A 21,198-nucleotide genomic window follows, 5' to 3' on the forward strand; every position below is an offset into this window, starting at 1 on the left:
GAACCAAAGCCACAGGAAGGTGGACCATGGGCTCACCAACAGGCTCCATGTATTGTATTTTTGCATGTGGAGAGTGAAACTCGTTTATAGTAACTTTCATGGTCATCCACATCATCGTCTTGATATTTGACATGAAGCTGAGAGGGACTGTAAGCAGGACCAAACATTCCATCATCATCATCATCATATTAATCCAAAAATGTTGAAGGTGGCAAAGGCGAAACCACTGAAGGGTTCTGAAAAAAACGCCTAGTCAACGGTGTCGTCAACGAGAACGTCGTCGACGGGTAACAGGCGTTAGTTGCAACGTCGACGGTCGTTTACAGCCAGCTGTGGGAAACAGCGTTCTCTCTGCTTCGTCCACAGCAGCGGTGTCTGTGTCATGGGCAAGGACACGATAGGAGCATACGTTGAAATTGTCATCACTATCGTCGACGATGTCGGAGCGGTCGTCGTCGTCGTCGCGGCCGTAGACGAAGAGGTTGCCACCGACTGAACCAACGTCATCGATGAGGATGTCAAAGAAGAAGTTGACGACGAGGCAGAAGAAATGTGCTCAGATGGTGATTTTTGCGTCAACGGGGACCCAGAAGATAGTGCAGTCGACGATATAAGCTTCTTAGAGACTGTAATCTTCAAGGATGGTCTGAAGATTGTTTTTCCTGTTTAGATGCCAGATAGCTTTTCTCCTCAGTAGGAAATGAATGGTTTCCTTTTTGTGAGGTGCCTGCACTTTCATGACAAGACTTTTTGAAATTCTTTTTCCTTGATACTTCAGGAGATTCATAGGATCTTTTTCTCCTTGTAGATGTTTCGTGAGAGGTCTGTGAGGTAGAGCTCTCCTCATCCTTAGAGACAACATCAGATTTTTCAGTCTTTGAAGCCAAATCATCAACCTACCCTTTCTTTCTTTAAGGGTTTTGGTTGAGAAGGCCCTACAAATCTTGCAGTCCTTTAACTTATGCTGGGGGTAGAGACAGTAGATATAGTTCTTATGGGGATCTCCAACACTGCTGCCTCTTTTTACTGCATGTTCCACATGACCTGAAGAGACCTTTCTTTGAGGAATCCGGCATTTTGAGTAGAAATCTGGTAAATTGAAGAAAAACCTGAGCAGAGCTTAGGAAGACTCCCTTTCACACGACGTGTGGTAGAAAATCTGAGAAACCTAGCATCTCTTGAGAGTGTTCTACAGGGTGCTGTCGCTGGATTTCTACTACTTAAGCTTGGTTCTTTTTACAAAAGAAAATGGATAGGCTATTGCAGTGACTGCTCATTGCATTGTAGCCTATGATAGTATTAAACTACTGCTTTTATAAGTATACCATGAGTCTCCCACTATGAGAGTGCAATTGCTCAAAGTCTCTTGGTGTACAAAGTTTTGGTCACTGTTCTATACAGTTCATAAGGTACAATAAACAGTCTCTACATTCCAAAAAAGCATCTCAGTTGTAAATCAATCAAGTGTGGACATCTGATAAGGACACAGGTGGCTCTCGACCTCAGGGTGAGCTACTGTGGGCCAGTGTGTGTGTGTGTCCAGATGTCTGGCATGAGGAGGGCGTGATCACACCTTTGGTGTGCATGTCGTGTCCTGATTGGTAGAGTGTTTCTATCTACATGCGGTATCTAGCTTTGTGGTATGTTTGGGGAACGCGAGACCTTGGCTAAACTCGTTTTATTTGGGCCAATTTCCTCGGACCATGAAATAATATAGAAGAAAAAAAAACGTACCTGAACTCGACGACGTCCTCACTCCGGACCTCTTCTTTCGACACAGGAACCAGATGCAGCAACTCCCTTGTCCAATCCTAGGGCTGCTCGCTCCAGAATCAGCAGCCCTAGGATTGGTGGAAACGGCCTCACTCTGCGTTCCACAGTGCTCTGGAGGCTTTGGCTTGCGCTAAACAAGCTGTCTTAAGACAGCTGGGTTGGAGCTGTTTGAAGTGCGCATGTGTGGCTGACCATCACAAGACGGACGGCCAAAAAGACATGCACAATTTAAACTGTGCCATACCAGCACACCCACCTGCCTGCTGCTGTCATTTAGCAGCTCGACCTGACAATAGGCTCGAGACGGGGGATAAAAAATAAAATGGTAATTAATTACCATTTTATTATTCATCCCTGGGGATTTTTGAGCAACGCTCCTCTGCTCAAACAGAGGAGCCGTCCCATCATCATATCCTATGCAGACCACACGCAACTCTTCTCCGAAGACACCACAAACACCAAGACCAACTTCCACAATTGCATGACAGAAGTCGCTAATGGGATGAAGGACAACTAACTGAGGCTCAACGCGGACAAGACAGAGCTAATGATTTTCAGCAACAAAAGCTCACCATGGGACGTACCCTGTTGGTATTCAGAACTCGGACCTACTCTTACCCCCCACTGACCACGCTAGTAACCTAGGCATCATTCTGGACAACACGCTAACAATGATGTCTCAGGTCAAATGCATCTCTGGTTCCTGGTTCTTCATCCTCCGCATGATTCATAAGATATTCAAATGGCTATCCCAAAGCTGAAAATGCACCATGTACCCAGGCCCTCAACTTCAGCCGACTGAACTAGGGAAACGTTCGACGCAGGGATCGCAGCTCACCTCATCCGATGAGTACAGACCATACAGATCATTGCAGCCAGACTTGTCCGGGATCTCCCTAAATGAGCCCACATCTCCCCCTATCTGAGGGAGTCCATTGGCTCTCTGTACAAAAACGTGTCAGTTCAAGCTGCTGACCCATGCATACAAGGCCTACACAACTTCGGACCCACCAACTTAAAACACTGCCTGAACTTCTATCAGCCCACCAGACACCTCTGCTCTGCATCCCTTTCTATAACCCTCACCCCCGCATCTGACGTAGCAGATGCACATGTCGAAGTGTCGCCTACCTACCAGCAAAGACATGGAACGAGCGACCCTTGATCTACAGACCTCTCATAAGTCTGAAAGTTCTGAAAGTCCCTGAAGATCTGGCAATTCAGCTAATCAACTGCACCCTGCCAGCGCCTGGATACCACATGGGTGACAAGTCGTGCTCTATAAATCTACTGATTGATTGATTCCTGTTGAGGACCACCTCGACAGTTCACGGTTCTCTCCTCTGATCTGCATGAGCCACCTGAAAGACCTGTGGTCGGTTAGAACTTTGAACAGAGTCCCAAACAAGCAGGTCCTGAGCTTCTTCAGGGACCAGACCACAGCAACACTTCCCTCTCAATGGTACTCCAATGCTACTCTCTGGGGGGAGTTGTCTACTAATAAAGGCAACTGTTTTTTCCTGGCCCTCATCATTTACCTGTGACAATACTTCCCCCATTCCCAAGTTCTGAAGCATCTGGATGGACAGTGAACTCTGTGCTGTAGGCAGGTGAATGTACTTCCTTCATGGTGTCAGAGAGACCAAACTATTTTGTTTGGCTGTTTCTTAGGAGTGTGTTCGGTCAGGGGTGTCACAATGCTGCTATACTCCTACACTAATCTCCTGTAATACCCAGTCAGGCCCACAAAGGCTCTGAACTGGGTTTAAAACTTGGGAGGCTCCCAAGCAAGATCTGGATGGGCTGTAAATGCCCTTCACCTATAGTGTGGCTTAGGTACATGGCAGACCCCTGCCCAGTTTGGCATTCACTTGCGTCAATGTTTAGGCCTGCCTGCTGCAGGGCCTCAACTGCTTGCTTCAGCTTCTTTGGTGGAGCTAAATACAGCAATAGAATACAGACCTGCCGCACTAAAAGCTTCCGAACGAGATGGAGCCCTGTTCAGTGGCTTTGGGATGTGCCTGGTGCATTTCCCATGCTAAAGGACACCACTTGAAACTGAAAGTGGCCCTCTGTGTGGAAAATCATACCTCTCCTTTGCTCCCTGCATGTACTTAGCAGCCCCTCACCTGTCAATAAGCTCATTAGCTCTCAAGACGGGGTGGGCATCAGTCTCATGGTGACTACATTAAGTCCTCTGCAGTCCACACAGACTCATCTGTGGCTTCCCACCTTTTGGTTTGGGTCTGGTTACCAGCACCACTGGGATGGTCCAAAGACTATTGGAGGACTCAATCACACCCACCCCACCAAATCTAGCATCTTTGCAACCTCATTTTTGATCCTAGTCTTTCCCTGGTAAGACAACTGGTAGATTTTACTCTTAACAGGTAAACGGTCACCTGTGTCCAGATCATGAGTTCAACACTGGGTCTTACCTGGTGCTTGAGAAACCAGTCCAGCAAGCTGTCCCTGCAACTGGTGACAGTCCCTCTGCCGCTCTTCAACTCCATCCACTGAGCCATCTTTGCCCACTCGTGGAAGAGAGCTCCACTTGTTCCAGGACAGAAGTGACTCCAAAGATTGGTTGCCTAGCCTCCTTTTAAACTTCGGGAGCACCAAAAGCTAAGGAACAGTGCACTTCCTTAGAGCCCTGCTGCCTAGGGACACCTGTCTGCCACTGGACATTGACGAGCCTGCTCGGTGACCAAGTCCGGAATTGATCGAGTTGCCCCCCAGCCTGTGGGACTTCTAGCCGAAGTCGGTGGGAACGCTAGTAAGCAACTGCTAGACTTGCTTTAACCGGGAGACCAGTTGACCAGTGTTGACTGGACTTGTACTGGACTCCCAGAGTGAGTCATAGGAAATTGAGTCCTGAGGCAGAATACGACCCATGAACGCCAGGAAGACTCACCACATCTTGTCTGTGTCTTCAGCATCTCTGCATTCTCAGCAGCCTGCATCTCCAGCATCAGGACCACTTCTTGGCTGGACCATGTTAAAGGAGCAAAAGACACTAACGACGCTAGGATTGCTGGAACTGAAAGATAACGGTCTACCTGGACCGGAGTGGTCTGTCCTAATAAAGACAAGTAGGTGTTCTAGCCAGCCGGGTTCTACTTGCAAAAACTCTTACAACAGTTTATTGCATCTTTACAAAAAGAATCAATTTACCTTTGAAAAATCATATATTCAGATTCGCTTAATGGATTTTGTCATTTTGCGGTCTATTTTGAGATAAAAGATACTCTTTCATTGTATAAACTAGTGTTGCATTTTTATTGAATTGTGTTTCTTACTTATCTGTTGTTTTGGTACTTCTAAATACTTTACACTTATTCCTTTGATTAAGCCTGAATGCTTCGGGCCGGTGCTACCCAGGGCTGAGCACAGGTTTATTAAAAAACATAACTGAACCTGATTGAGACTGTGACATTATTACATGGCGAGGATTCACAACAACAGCACATAATAATCAATTTTCCTACAAATAATATTTTACACTCTGATGATCCACATGAACAAGTTACTTACCTTCGATAACGCTTTTTCTGGTGGATACAGTATCTGCCTGTGGATTCCTCACCTTGTGAATATCCCCTACGCCAGCATTCCACGGAACTTTTCTTCCCCAGCATTCCACGTCGACGTGGGCGACGTCATAATACACCGGCTCCGCACGCGACTCCGATCGACGTCACCGGAGCCATAAGAAGCCCACGTCGGCGTGATGACGTCAGTTCCGCCCCTTTTTTCCGTGCCTACGAGGCACATGGACGGACTGACAGCAATATACATACACAGTATACACAGTACACAATATGCAAAGCAACACACCCAGTGTGGAGAATATACAAACAGGCAAAAGAAAGACATAATGCCTCAGACAGTATTAATATATCTTGAAATATCAACATTAGATTAATGGATTGAAACATTATTAACAGGACATTAGGTATAGAAAGATGGACAACGGGGAGGCGGGTGGGCCAGTGAGGAATCCACAGGCAGATACTGTATCCACCAGAAAAAGCGTTACCGAAGGTAAGTAACTTGTTCTTCTGATGGATACATCTGCCAGTGGATTCCTCACCTTGTGAATAGATTCCCACAGCAGTCCCCACTCCCGGAGGAGGGTGTCCACCTTCCTATACCAGAAAGTCCTGCAACACAGAGCGCGCGAAGTGGCCCTCCCTCCTCATCTCAGAGTCCAAGCAATAATGCTTTGCGAAAGTATGGAGGGAGGCCCAAGTCGCGGCTTTACAAATATCTGCCACAGGAACACCCTGGGCCAAAGCAGATGTAGAGGCTTTAGCTCTAGTAGAGTGAGCACGAATACCCTCAGGAGGAGTCTTACCAGCCAGGGCGTAGCAGATCTTGATGGTCAGTATAATCCATCTTGACAGCGTGCGCTTGTGCACCGCCTTCCCTTTAGAACGACCAATGTAGCCAATAAAGAGCTGGTCATCAATGCGAAAGTTCTTGGTCCTGTCCAAATAAAAACTCATAGCCCTCTTCGGGTCAAGGCGATGGAGTCTTTCCTCTTCTTTGGAAGGATGAGGGGGTGGATAGAAAACAGGGAGGGTAATAGACTGCCCCAAATGGAAAGGAGTAACAACTTTTGGCAGGAAGGCAGCCCTGGTCCTAAGAACCATCCTTTCAGCATGTAATGATAAAAACGGGGGTTTAGAACTAAGAGCTTGAAGCTCACTCACCCTCCTTGCCGAGGCTATGGCCACAAGAAAAACCACCTTAAAAGATAACAGCCTCAATGGACAAGTATGAAGAGGCTCAAAAGGGGACCCCATTAGAAAGGTTAAAACAAGATTAAGGTCCCACTGAGGCATTACAAATGGAGTGGGAGGAAACATGTTTGTAAGGCCCTTGATGAACCTCAGAACAACCGGAGATTTAAATAGTGAAGGTTGATCTGGGAGGCACAGAAATGCCGATAAGGCCGAAAGATAGCCCTTGACCGTGGCCACAGCACAGCCCTGCTGAGCCAAGGAAAGAGCAAACTGGAGCACATTGGAAAGATGAGCCTTTAAAGGGTCAATGGATCTCTCTCCACACCATTTAACAAACTTGGACCACCTGTAGGAGTAAATGGACTTGGTGGAGTGTCGCCTGGCCGATAAAATAACGTCCACCACATCAGGTGGGAGAGAGAAGGAATTCAGGTTGCCCCGTTCAATCTCCAGGCATGAAGGTGTAAGCTCTGGAGGTGGGGGTGTAGAACCTGCCCCTCCGACTGCGAGAGGAGGTCTGCCCTGAGAGGGAGACGGAGCGGAGGGCACGAGGAGAGGTGGAGAAGATCTGTGTACCACACCCTTCTTGGCCAATCCGGTGCGACCAATATGACTTGGGCCCGGTCTTGGCGAATCTTCCTCAGAACCCGAGGAATCAAGGGTATGGGAGGAAACGCGTAAAGGAGTCGTGAACCCCAACTCAACTGAAACGCGTCCCCCAACGCCCCCTGCATCGGATACTGTAGACTGCAGAATGACGGGCAGTGCGCGTTCTCGAAAGTGGCAAACAGATCCACCCGAGGAGTTCTCCACGTCCGAAAGACGTGACGAACTACCTCTGGATGGAGCCTCCACTCGTGGTCGGCGGAGAACTGTCGACTGAGACTGTCCGCACGCACGTTCAGCACCCCGGCCAGATGATTTGCCATCAGACAAATCTGATGGTCCTGAACCCAGGACCATAGACGTAAGGCCTCTCTGCAAAGACAAAGAGACCCTACTCCCCCCTGTTTGTTGACATACCACATCGCGGTAGTGTTGTCCGTCAGGACTTGAACAGACTGACCGCGAAGGGAAGGGAGGAAGGCCTTGAGCGCCAAACGTATCGCCCGCAATTCCAGAAGGTTGATGTGAAGCAACCTTTCCTCTGGAGACCAAAGACCCTTGATCTCCAGATCCCCCAGATGAGCACCCCACCCTAGGGTGGATGCATCCGTTATCACTGTGGCCACCGATGGAGGCAGATGGAAGGGCTTTCCTTGCGACAGATTGCCCTCTACGCCCCACCATGAAAGATCCGCTGCAGCTTCTCTGGAGATCTTGATTGACTCCCTGAGATCTCCGTTGTGCTGAAACCACTGCCTGCGGAGGCACCACTGGAGCGCCCTCATGTGCCAGCGTGCATGGTTGACCAACAGAATGCAGGAAGCGAACAGACCGAGCAGGCGAAGGACCTTCAGAACTGGAACAACCGCTCCACTGTGGAATAAAGGGACCAACTCCTGAATGTCAAGAATCCTTTGAGGAGGAGGGAATGCTCGACACACAGTAGTGTCCAGTACTGCCCCTATAAACAGGTTGCGTTGAGAGGGCACCAGGAGAGATTTGGGCACATTGATCGAAAAACCCAAGTCGAACAACAGCTGAGTTGTCACCTGCAGATGACGCTGCACCATCTCTGGGGACTCTGCCTTCAGAAGCCAGTCGTCCAGGTAGGGAAAAACTGGAATCCCCGACCTCCTGAGATGAGCAGCCACCACTGCCATCACCTTTGTGAAGACTCGAGGTGCGGTAGTAAGACCAAACGGGAGGACCGCAAACTGGTAGTGTTGCGACCCAACCGTAAAACGGAGATACTTCCTGTGCGACTCCAGGATCGGGACATGAAAGTACGCATCCTGCAAGTCAAGCGACACCATCCAGTCTCCTTGCTGCAACGCTTGAAGGACCTGCGCAAGGGTCAGCATCTTGAACTTCTCCTGTTTCAGGTAAAAGTTCAAGATTCTGAGATCCAGTATAGGACGCAATCTGCCGTCCTTCTTGGGAATCAGGAAAAACCGGGAGTAGCATCCCTGACCCCTTTCCTGCTCCGGAACCACCTCTATTGCACCCTTCTGAAGCAAGGCTAGAACTTCTTTCTGCAGGAGAAGCAGATGGTCTTCCGAGCAATAACCTTGGCAAGGAGGGTAAGGGGGAGGAAACTCCCGAAAGGGAAGGGCGTACCCAGTCTCTACGAGGTTCAAAACCCAAAGGTCTGTTGTAACCGATTTCCAACCCCGTAGAAAGTAGGACACCCGACCCCCCACAGGCCTTACATGATCCAGGATGGGGGATCTAGGGCTGCTTCCCTGAGGCCTCATTGGGAGCAGAGGAGGAGGAAGAAGAGGGGTTGCGTCCAGAACCTCTCCGACCCCTTTGCCTCCCTCTATAGGACTTATAGAGGGGATTCTGCTGCTGCTGCTGCTGGGGCTGCCGGTAAGAGCGAAAAGACGATCGCCCAAAGCCCCTAAACTTTCGAAAGGTCGAACCCTTCACTGGTACTTGCAGGCCCAAGGATTTTGCAGTCAATCGGCTGTCCTTAAAACGCTGAAGGGCAGAGTCCGCTTTCTCCCCAAACAGCTTCTGACCATCAAAAGGAAGATCAACCAGCGTAGCCTGAACATCCGCCGAGAAACCAGAGTTACGGAGCCAAGCCTGCCTTCTCACAGCAACTGAAGACCCCATTATCCTTGCCACGGAGTCCGCTGTATCCAACCCCGACTGGATAACTTGCCTTGCAGCCGCCTGAGTGTCCGCTACAACCTCCATGAAGGACGACTTATCCCCTTCAGGCAACTTAGGAGCCAAGGATTTAATGGAATCCATTAGAGCGTGAACGTAACGCCCCAGCAGGCATATAGCATTAGTCGATTTTAACGCCATGCTTCCTGTCGAAAAGGACTTTTTGGCTGCCTGATCAGCCTTTTTGGACTCCCTGTCAGCAGGCGACTGAGGAAAGGCACCAGAAGCATGCCTAGAGCATGAGGCCTGCACAACTAAACTGTCCGGGGACGGATGAGTGGATAAAAAGTCAGGATCCCCAGGTGCAACCCTGTACCGTCTTGCCACCTGCCTAGACACTGCAGGAGATGAAAGGGGCTTCTTCCATACCTCTAATACCGGCTCCAATATGGCCTCATTGAAAGGCAACAAGGGCTCCGATGTCGAAGATGGAGAATGTAACACCTCTGTGAGCAGGTTGGATTTATACTCAACAGAAGGCAGCTGTAAATCCAGTAGCTCCGCTGCTTTCTTTATCACTACATGATAGGGAGCCAACTAATGAGGAGGAGAAGAACTGGTAGATGCATGTTCCCACTCTGGGGTCGTATACAGTCCACTGGCAACCTCAATGCCCTCAAATTCATCCGGAGAAGAAGAATCCACCTCACCTTCTTCCACCTCTCGATATCTTCTTTCCTCCAACACCCTCTGGGCTTCCCTCCTCGACCGAATCCGGGGAACCGACATCGGCGACGTTGTACGCGGCGTCGGAGGAACCAGAGGAACCGGCGTTGACGGCGCCAGACACGGCGTCAGCCTCGACTTCGATGGAGCCGGCCTCGGCGTCGACGGAGTCGGCGTCGATGGAGCCAATCTCGGTGTCGAAGGAGGATCCGAAGCCTGCCGAACCTTCCGAGGTCGATTCGAATCCACAGGCGGCGCCGGAAACTGCCAAGAAGGCGCCATCGGCATAAAGGGCATAAAGGGGGCCTGAGCATACTGCTGCGGCACTCCCATTGTAAAGGCCATCGGACCCACGGGACCAGCTGGTGCTCCGGATGGATAGGCCGCCCTATTAAAAATGCCATACATAGCATTGAGGAAATTAGCCGAATCCGTACCCGGGGCCGGAAACTGAGGAAAAGGAACCTCTTGTGGGGCCTCCGGCACTGGCTCCGCAGAATCCTCCACTGGAGCCTCAGATCCTTCAGGCACTGGAACCGACTCTCCCTGCTCCTCATGCATAGAAGCATCCGACTCCACACGGGCCGGAGTCGACGTCTTAGACGGAGCCGAAGACCTCGACGGAGACTGAATCGGAGTCTGCTTCCTCGAAGGAGAACCTTCCGGAGACCTTGAAGGCGAAGGAGAAGGAGACAAACCTTTGCTCCGACGTCGATGAGACGAAGCCGACCTCGACCTCGACTTCGATTTCTTGGACTTCGAAGATCGACGTCTAGAATGTTTACTTTTTTTATGGTGTTTCTTCGACCTCGACGACCTCGAAGTCGATGACTCCCTCTTCGATCTCTCCTTCTTCCTCCCTCTCTTTTCCTCACCAATCTTCTTCATGAAGAGCTTGGTCTTCCTTTCTTTGAGTGCCTTCGGGTTCATGCTTTTACAGCATCCGCACTCCTCCACATCATGCTCCGAGGAAAGGCACCATAAACAATTCTGGTGAGGATCCGTAATCGACATCAGGCCTCCACACTCCCTACAGGGCTTAAAGCCCGACTTCCTAGTCGAAGACATTGTCGAAGAAAAGAGAGATACACGACCAAACTACAAAGTAGCACTGGAGAAAAACCGTTGCGCGTCGAAGGCGCGGAAAAAAGGGAACTGACGTCATCACGCCGACGTGGGCTTCTTATGGCTCCGGTGACGTCGATCGGAGTCGCGTGCGGAGCCGGTGTATTATGACGTCGCCCACATCGACGTGGAATGCTGGTGAAGAAAAGTTCCTTGGAATGCTGGCGCAGGGGATATTCACAAGGTGAGGAATCCACTGGCAGATGTATCCATCAGAAATGTACTACTTATGCAATGTTGATGGAAAATAAATGTGGCCCAATAACATGTTATTTGGAACAAGTGCAATGATAAATGTTCATTCACAAATGTATTCTTTAGAGTACGGGTCAGTCTCCATGTTCTTACTGCAATACAGCATAATGACAACAGAAGAGACTTAACTGTTGCACAGAATTGACCAAGGAAACAACTCAGCTAATAATCAATCAAACAATCAATCAATCAGGGATTTATAGAGCGCAGTACTCACCTGTGAGGGTCTCAAGGCAATGTGGGGGGGGGGGGGATTTGGGCAGCTCTGGTCATTTAAAAAGCCAGGTCTTGAGGCTCTTCCTGAAGGCTTGCAGTGTGGGGGTTCGTCTGATGCTGAGGAGAGGGGGGGGGGGGGGGGGGTACGTTTCAGGTCTTGGCCACCATTTAGGAGAAGGATCTGCCTCCTGTTCTGGCTCTGTGGATGCAGGGGATTTCGGCCAAGGCCTGGTCAGCGGAGCAGAGGTTTCTCTTGGGGGCGTAGAAGGCGATTCTTTTGTTGAGGTATTGGGGTCTGGTGTTGTGGAGTGCTTTGTAGGCGTGTGTGAGCAGCTTGAAGGTCACTCTTTTTTTTGACGGGGAGCCAGTTGAGGTGTCGTAGGTGCTGGGTGATATGATCTGGTTGTGGGATGCCAAGGATGAGTTTGGCTGCGGCGTTCGGAACGATCTGGAGTTTGTGGAGTAGAGATTTGTTGATTCCGGCATAGAGGGCGTTCCCGTAGTCCAGCCTGCTGGTGATGAGTGTGTGGTGATGAGTGTGTGGGTGACGGTCTTTCTGGATTCAGGGGGGGTCCATTTGAAGGTCTTGACGAGTATGCAGAGGGTGTTGAAGTATGTGGAGGCTATGGCGTTGATCTGTCGGTCCATGGTGAGGGAGGAGTCGAGTATGATGCCAAAGTTGCGGGCATGGTCCGTGGGAGTGGGGATTCCGAGGGTAGGGGGTCACCAGGTGTAGTCCCACGCGGAAGGGGTGGATCCGAGGATGAGGACTTCCGAATTGAGCTTCAGGCAGCTGCTGCTCATCCAGGCTGCGACGTTCTTCATTCCTTCCTAGAAGCTGTCTCTGGTGATGTTGGGTTCCTTTGAGAGGGAGAGGATGAGCTCGGTGTCGTCGGCAGTATGATACTATGCGGAGTCCCTGTTTTCTGCCGATGGTTGCGAGGGGGGCCATGTAGCTGTTGAAGAGAGTGGGGCTGAGGGAGGATCCTTGGGGTACTCAGCATCAGATCTCTGTGGGTTAGGAGAGGATTCGTGGGAGTCTGATTCTTTGAGTTCGGCCAGCGTGGAAGGAGCGGATCCAGTCTAGGGCAGTTCCCTGTGTGCCTGGGTCGTGGAGTCTGGTGGCTAGTGTGTGGTGGGACACGGTGTTGAAGGCTGCTGAGAGGTCTAGTAGAATGAGGGCTGCGGTGTGGCCTTGGTCGAGGAGTGTGCGGATGATGTCTGAGGTGGCTAGGAGGGCTGTCTTGGAGGCCTGATAAATGTGAATGTCTCTCAATGGATGGATGTAATCGCTTGTGAACTACTTTGAGAAAAAAAACTTTATTTATAACTACTACACATGACACCGTAACACAGCATAAATCATATTTGCAGATGTAGTGTTCTATATGCTGTTTACGGCCATTTCATGAGTGAAGGTTATTCCCCACAATCAACAACGGTAATAAATAGAAAACTACACTTATTTGCATAAATATTATATATAAATTACAAATATAAATGTATACATTATATATATATATATATATATATGTGTATGTATGTATGTCTCATGACTGATAAGTATTGAAGACATCACTCCAGTATACATTCAATGTTAATGCCTTCGGGAAAGTTGCTGACCTGAATGTTATTTTATGGCGCAGTATATGGTCCATCCAGGCTTCCATGAACACCCCTAGGACTTGCGTCAGTGCAGCAATTTGAGACTCCTGTGTGAGTGATTGGACGCCCTCAAGAACTTGGCAAACTACAATCTGTACAGCGGCGGTGGCGTACTCACTCGGCTCACTAGGAACATCTATGAGCAGAAGCAAAAATATTATACACAGTAAAAAGAAAAACGATTACAAAATTAGCAATGAATGACTATTAGCAGTGTAAAGGTTTGAAAACAGTAGTCTGCAGCCACAGTAGAGAAGCTAGGAGCTGTCCTGTGTTGAAAGGTTTGTTTTACACACAGGAACTGTGAGTTTTATTGTCTCACCCACATCTGAACTGACACAAATCCTCATCTCCCAGTTACTTAAGGTAAACTGCAGTATAATAGGAGTTTTTACTCTCAAGGATACTATTAAGAACCTGCCTGACAATCTCTGATTTTCTGCCACTGATTTGCTAATAAACATTTTTTTTATGAAAGCAACATATATTTTTATAACCTTTTCTTGGCTCAAGTGGCTTCTTCCATGGGGAATGAGGTTAAAAAAACTTCAGTTAAAATTCTGAATTATGAAGCTTTCTTGTTAAATACTTCTGATAAAGTCATTTTCTATAACAATTATTAGTATTGCTATCGGGTCCTTGCTGTGCGTGCCCCGAAGAGATGCAAACTTGGTAGCATCGCTCGTGTCCTTGCCGTGTGTGTACCTGAGGAGATGCACACACGGCAAGGACCCAGGAGCGATTCTTTAATCCAATCCAATCTAAAAAGCTTTATTCGACAAAGATGTCATAAAAGCACAATACATAAAATAAATATTTCATAGATCACAGTATAAATGCACAATTAAAACCATATTAGGTATGATTGAAATCTAACCTCTGAATGATAAAATACAATTAATACAGTTGAAAACGACTGGAAATACTGGTGGTAAACACATAAGCAATGGTACAATAACAGAGCTACAGTACCTAAATATATATGTGTCTACTTCCTGTGTCCATGTGCAGAAAAGCCAGGGCAGGGACAAGCCTTCAGTTAACCAGGAGTGACTGCGACCTAATAGCCCAAGTCCATCCCAAGAACTTTGCTAGTGCAACAACAATGGGGGTCGATGTATCCGTTTGCAATAGTCTTTGCCAGACACTGCTGTTTCTGGTGCCCAATAATCTACAAACAGGCGTCAGCCATGCTCGACGAGGGGCAGCATATGCATGACAAACAAACAACATGGGGGCCAATGACTCCAGATGGGCCTGACAAGCGGGACAAGATTTGTCGCCCAAGTTAACCCATCTTGCTGTGTAAGATCTTATTGGTGGTGAGCTCACCCTAAATTGGAAGTATAACTTCTGGTTGTGTGGCTTAGTTATTATGTCCCAGTACTGCTCCAGACTTGGTGTTGGTTTAGCTTCTAGGTAACAACCTGTAAGTGAGGATGAATCACTGTTTCTGTAGGTGTTCTGGGTTGGCTAATCCCAGTATTTTGCTTTTAGGGTCTCCTTAGAGGGGAACGGGGTACATGTTGGATTTTCCCACAATGTTGTCATGCCTATACTTATTAGGGAGGCTCTAACCTCCCGCAACCATTTAATTTTGCTAAAGCGATCTGCTCTAATTAGGTCCTTAAGGCCTGAGGCGTATGTTGAAAGTTCAGGTGTACACCACATTCTACGCCAATAAAGTAGGGGGCGTAATCTTGCTACATCAGCCAGTGCTTTTCTCCCTACATCGTAAAGCAGTGGACGCACTGGGGTGCTTTGCTGGAGGTTGGTGATCTTACGTAGGAACCTGTTTAATGCTACAGTCAATCTGGACAAATTCTCATACCCCCAAAGCTCTGCCCTGTATAGGGCAGAGCTGACCACTTTCATATTGTATATTTGAAGCACCGGACTCACTGGTTTTGTAAGAGAGGTGTTAAATTCTGTTTGTAGAACTCCAGATAGTTGTTGGTGTTTTAACGTGGCCATGTCAAGCTGTCGATTCCACCTTAAGTCCTTCTGCATAATGACCCCTAAATATGTAAAGGCATTAACTTGTTCTAAAGGACTGTTATTTAACAATATGCCTCCTTTGAATGCTCTATGGGGTTTAAAAGACATAAATTTGGTTTTTGACACGTTAATTTTCAAGCCCTGTACAAAACAGAACTCCTCAAAAAAGTAGCAGAGCTCGCTGGAGACCGCTTGGCGTTTTTGAGATAATTAACGTGTCATTTGCGAACATTAAAATAGGAATTTTTGTGCCTGCTAGGACTGGGGCGACAGTAAACTCCAAAAATTTTGCAATCCCCTTAATAAACAGGGAAAATAGAGTGGGTGCAGTTATATTTCACATCGGTACCCTAATATAGGTTTAGAGAACATCGTACTCTTTTCCTACATCATCTCCCCTTCATTTCATATGAACGTGCCTGATAAGGACATAACTCCAAATAAGGACAGAATGCCTTATAGGGACTGAATGCCTTATAAGGACTGACACCTTTTAAGGACTAAACCTTTCACCTAGTTCTATGACGAGGGTGGGTTCTGCCTGATCGATATTGCTAAGACGTCATCCTTAGCACATATGAATAATTTACGAGTACACTCTCCAGGGGGGCACACTTCACCTCTCCTATCTACGCACAAGGTTTAATCCCCAATGTCATCCTCACACTGAACAATGTCTAACACACGCACATGGACTGTATGAATACAGCACCTCTTGCTATCAGTAGGCAGGAGGGAACCAAGACTTCAAGGCCGACACACTGACTAGAGATGCTGCGGCTATGGCATGCCATTGCTCCAGCTGACAGTGGTCTAACTATCCCTGATGGGGTGTCCAATTCAAGTCCAGGACGAAGTCCCACACTCTCACTATTCAGGTATGGAGGTTCGACTAAATCCTAGCGGGACTCTTGGCTCTTAGATTCTAGACTTTTAGGCTCTTAGTCTTAGTAGCTCTTTCGCACCTACTTACATGCTAGGTACACTCAGGTACATCTAGACAGGCATTTTAGGATTATGCACTTTATTTTATATTCATGTATGTGTTCATGACTATTGCAAAATGATAGAACAATACTATTCCTTTTTATTCACTGTACAGAACTATATCTCTGCTACTGTGTTACAGTTGTAGCAGCACATTTGTTTTACATGAGAAGAACAACGGTACAATAAATTCTTATTTTAAACACGCCCAACTGTTTCTTCTGTGTATCTCTCTGAGAGCAAAACAAGCAAGCACGAGTGACTGGGGGAAAAGTAGTATATTGTTTCCACGAGTCTGCGGTTATTGTGTTCTGAGGTTGCAAAAACGAATCTCTCTGATAACAGGAGATTCTAGTAGCACTACGAGCTAGTTAATGCGAAAACAGGCTAACATATTCGGCGGGGGTGTACGGAGTCAGTCTGCCACCACACCCACAGTTTATGTTATCCGCAAATGTGTAGGTCCTGCATGAAGGGTACTATTGGAACTACACTACATGGCGCCCAACGTGGTCTATACATGGCGCCCAACCGTTTGGTTTGGTACATATTTAACAGTAGAATCGGAGTAGCTCAGTCATGCATAATCTCAGAGACCCTTCTTACAAAACCCAGAGACGTCTGGAGTGAGTGGGAAGAAACTCCACCACAGCTGAGTAGGCGAGATATCCTATGTATTGGCTGTTGGTTATTCAAGCTTGAAGGAAATATTCCCAAAATTGTGCATAAAACCTTTGCATAAAAACCTTTACATAACTTCCTTAAAACAATTATTCCGTGTTCTAAACACAATGGATGAACATGAGGGGGATTTAAACCACCTAGCCCAGGGACTGAATCAGTCTGGTGAGGAAGATGTAGATGCAATACATATTGCACCCAAAGTAAGACAAACTCTGACAGTTAAACTGGTCAAACATAGGTTATCACCCAGAGGAGGTGTAGTAATATTCGTGATAGAGGCACACAAAGATTTCAAAACAGAGGTATTCTACTCTTGGGTTACATTCCCAGAAGCAGATGCTGTAACAAAAACATGTCATGATTACACACATGAAGATGTTCCAGCGGCCTTCACTCCGTTTGAGGAGACTGAAATTCCGCTTACCTACCAGGAACATATTTTCTGGTTTAATGGCGCCCTACTCTACTCAAGAAGAACAAGAGCAAGGCTTGGTCCTTTAGGAAGACCAGGAGCAACATGGCCGATATTAGCGACCTATGCACCACATCCGGACATTGACACAATGCCACGTGATGAACTGCTTGTTCAAATCAAAGAGTTGATAAAACTTTAGAGAAACATGACACTTTGTCTTAAGGACACTAGCGGTCCAACCAACAGTAATTACACTAAATCCAGATCCTACACAGAGCTTAGGTACTAAAATTACTCCACAAACATTACACGTGGTAATGGGCAAAGTGCCCACAAAACGTGAACAAATTCCTTTCTGGGTAGCTCAGAAAATAACCCAGTTAGAAGCAGTATTCCCAAATACAACACCATTTGAAAAACACAGAATGTTAACATTCTGTTTACCCATGGGGATTACACCACAGTTAGAGGATTGCACCTCTTGGGGTACATTCTTTGCTGCCATATATACCAGGACTCATGGTATTCCTTCATTAGCAGTAATTCCTGATGAATTAAGACAAATACAAAATGAGTACGGAGCAGAACCTGCCCTAAACTTAGGGATGAAGTTATTAAATAACTATGACCAGGTATCCGTCATAATACTAGCTAACATTAAAGGGGAAGCAGCATCAGTGACTATCCGCCTACGCCTAAGGGAGGTTGGCCCGTTATTACAGGGGGCTGAACTACTCAAAATAATTGAAACTGCGTATGCAGAATTAGGCAGGGATAGTTTGGTGGAAATAGCTATAAAAACCTCAACTACAGGGCAGTCCTGAAAAGGAAACTTCTATGCAGACACCTACTTCTTCTAAAAAGAAGTGGGATAACAAAAAGGAAACCTTTAAAGACAACAGATCTCAGTCCCGAGGTGGGTCTCCTCCACAGGAGCCCTCTGAAAAGAGGTACAACCTTAGGAATAGGGATAATATTAGGAAACCGGACAGGTATCAGGATACTGATACACGTTCCTCTCGTTCCTTTCAGGGCTCGAAGAAAAGCTCCGAAAGAGAAGGACGGTTAGAAAATAGAGAGGAGTGCACACAATCCAGAGACAAGCAGCGCGCTCAAGACTTTACTTCTAAAAAAGGAAGATAAGGCAAATAAAAAACCTCAATTTAAGAAAATGAAAGTTACTGGTCTGAAAATCAGACATGCCCAGAATTCTGAGGACACAACTTCTGAACGAGGAATGGGCTCTGACGATGCTAGACAGTGCGGCAGAAGTAACAATAGCTCGCCAGAACCTGAAGAAATTTCTGGTGACAACGGAGTTGAATGTTTACATCACGGTGGAAACACAGACACCAGGGTGAGAGTCCCACATAAGTTATATGAAATAACACTCCGGATGAAGGGGGACAAGCCCAGGAAAGTAAGTGAAGGACCTTGATTCAAGCACTTGGGAGGAAAAGACAGTTGCTTGAGTAAGGGCACGGAACACGAAAGGAAGACACTAATTAATACAATGCCACGTCCTAGGGAAGAAGGACGAAGGTGGCCAGCAGTGCTGCTGGCAATACTATCACCAATACCAGGAATAATAGTGACTGCATTGATAATAATATATGCAAAGTGTTGGAAAACCACTCCCACACTAGAAAGGGTGGTGGTGGTCTTCCGGACACACTGTGGTAGCCTGGCTCGAGTGGTCAGGAAACAGGCGCAGTGCTAAGCATACAATATACCCATACAATAATCATGCGTGCATCCGTTCCAAAAACGACTCTACACCGTAAAAATTATGAAAATATTCTTTCTTTATCTTTTTCTCTTAGTTGCTGATTGGAAAAAAATAAATAAGTCAATCACAATATACAAATTTCAATTAGTGCAGGTCAAATAAATATTGGCTGTTTGATGAAATAAATAGGGGTGATCATAAATAACAGGGCATAAATACAAGTGCAATATATACAGACAATTAAATACTTTGAGGCAATAAATACTGTACCAATAAATATTGTACACCAACAAGTCCTGTGGACCTATAAATATAGTGCAGCAATAAATAGGTAAAAATTCAATAAATACAGTACCCCCAATAAATAATTAAAAGTATACAGCAACACTCATGTAATCAGATGACACTTCAATTCTTAAGGGCTGATTTGGCCCAGGCACAGCTTGTAGGGTTGTGGAAGGCTTGAGGGGGGGGCTACTCCCTGGCTGGGACAAGGCTGAGGCCTAAGCTGAGGTAGATCAAAGGGGGGAATACCAGTGCCCTGGCTTTCTCTCTCCACACAACCTCTCTAGGTTAGTCCCAGTTCACCCCAGGCACAGTCAGGTTGGTTTCAGCACCTCCCTAGCCCCTTAGAGAAGTCTCTCAGGTCTCCACAGGGCCTTAGGCGCCCTCTACTCCACTTACTGCCCTTTTTCTGATGTTCCGACGCCGCTGGAGTCGTGTCGACGCCGTGAGGCGGTTCCGGTTCGGTCTCGGCGGCCTCGGCACAATGTCAGTTCTTTGACGACGCCGGTAGGCGGTTCCGGTCCGATGTCGGTGGCCTCGGTTCGATCTCGACCTCCGATTCGACGGCGTCGGGCAGTCTCTTCACGATGTCGACTTCGGGCGGCTCCGGTCCGATGGCGCTCTCGGCTCCGATGACGTCAGCCGGCCTGGCCTCGATGTCGACTTCCGGCGACTCCGGGGTGCGATCCTCACCCCCGACCTCCGGTGCTTCTCTACCTCGGTCTCCGACGACTCCGGAGGGCGGACTTCACTCCTCCGATGACGCCGCTCGCTCGACCTCGGTTCACTCCCTCCTCGACCTCTGGTATTCCTCACGACCTCCGTCGGCGCCCTCTCACGACCTCAGGCGGCTCCGGGTACGACGTCTGCTACTTCAGTCAGCGCCGCTTCTCCACCTCGGGCTCCAGGTCTCAGGCTACTCGACGCCGGACTCCAGGGAAACCAGTTTCCAGGTCAGGATCTTGCTGCTTTCTGCTCCTAAGGCCTGTTCCTGCTGTTCAGGTCCTTAGGATGAGTTTTTCTGTCTTCTTCCCACACAGGGCTATAGGCTGGGATCCATCAGTAGGGACAAGTATCAAGGGTGGGTTTATGGACCCCACTCCAGGCACAAGTTTCCACCCCTGCTGCTTCACTCCTTCCTCCTTCACTGTTGTGCTCCTCTCTCTTCACCAGTCAGGTGCCAACTGCCAGCTCCAACTGCCAACTGCCTCTCTTATCCTCCCAACATTCTAAACGGTCTCCAACTGTCACAGAGTTCTGGAATCTCCTGGAATGTTCTGGAAGGTGCTGGTAGGTTCCAGTGGATGCTGGTGATGTCACAGGTGGCCACCATCTTGTGCTCCAGGCCCTCAGACAGAAGTTTCAGGGGTAGCTAAAATGGCTCCCTGAATCTGCAGCAACACGAAAAAGTCTGGTGGTTCCCAAAAAGGAAAAATTCAAACAGGGTTTGAGGCAAAAGTGGGACAAAATAAATAATGATGAGGAGGGACCACCCAAAGGGCTGACAGGTCTAACACGCGTCCCCCCCAGCTGAAAGTGGGGAGAGCTACCCAACCCCTTGGGAGTTCTCATCACTAAGGCGGAAATACCTTGAGAGACCGTCTGCATTGGCGTGGTCCACTCCAGGCCGATGTTCCACCTGAAAGTCCATCCCCTGTAGGGAAATAGACCACCTCAACAACTTGGGATTCTCCCCCTTCATTTGCATCAGCCAACGAAGGGGTCGGTGGTCGGTCTGAACTAGGAAGTGCGAGCCAAACAGGTATGGCCGCAACTTCTTCAGAGCCCATACCACTGCAAAGGCTTCACGCTCTATTGCACTCCACTTCTGTTCCCTGGGAAGTAGTCTCCGGGATAGGAAGACCACGGGT

At 47.9% G+C, this 21,198-nt stretch overlaps 1 protein-coding gene across 2 annotated transcripts in view; it reads right to left on the reverse strand.

The window, feature by feature from the left end:
* CCDC142 (coiled-coil domain containing 142) overlaps nucleotides 1–21,198 on the reverse strand; it is a 261,614-nt gene that overhangs the window by 44,251 nt on the left and 196,165 nt on the right. For both annotated transcript variants that reach the window (XM_085642907.1, XM_085642908.1), the window contains one exon: nucleotides 13,188–13,365. In XM_085642907.1, the coding sequence (XP_085499033.1) occupies nucleotides 13,188–13,365 (178 nt within the window). The remainder of the gene's footprint in view (nucleotides 1–13,187; nucleotides 13,366–21,198) is intronic.

This window comes from Triturus cristatus, chromosome 2_2 (genome assembly GCF_964204655.1).
Source record: "Triturus cristatus chromosome 2_2, aTriCri1.1, whole genome shotgun sequence".
NCBI lineage: Eukaryota > Metazoa > Chordata > Amphibia > Caudata > Salamandridae > Triturus > Triturus cristatus.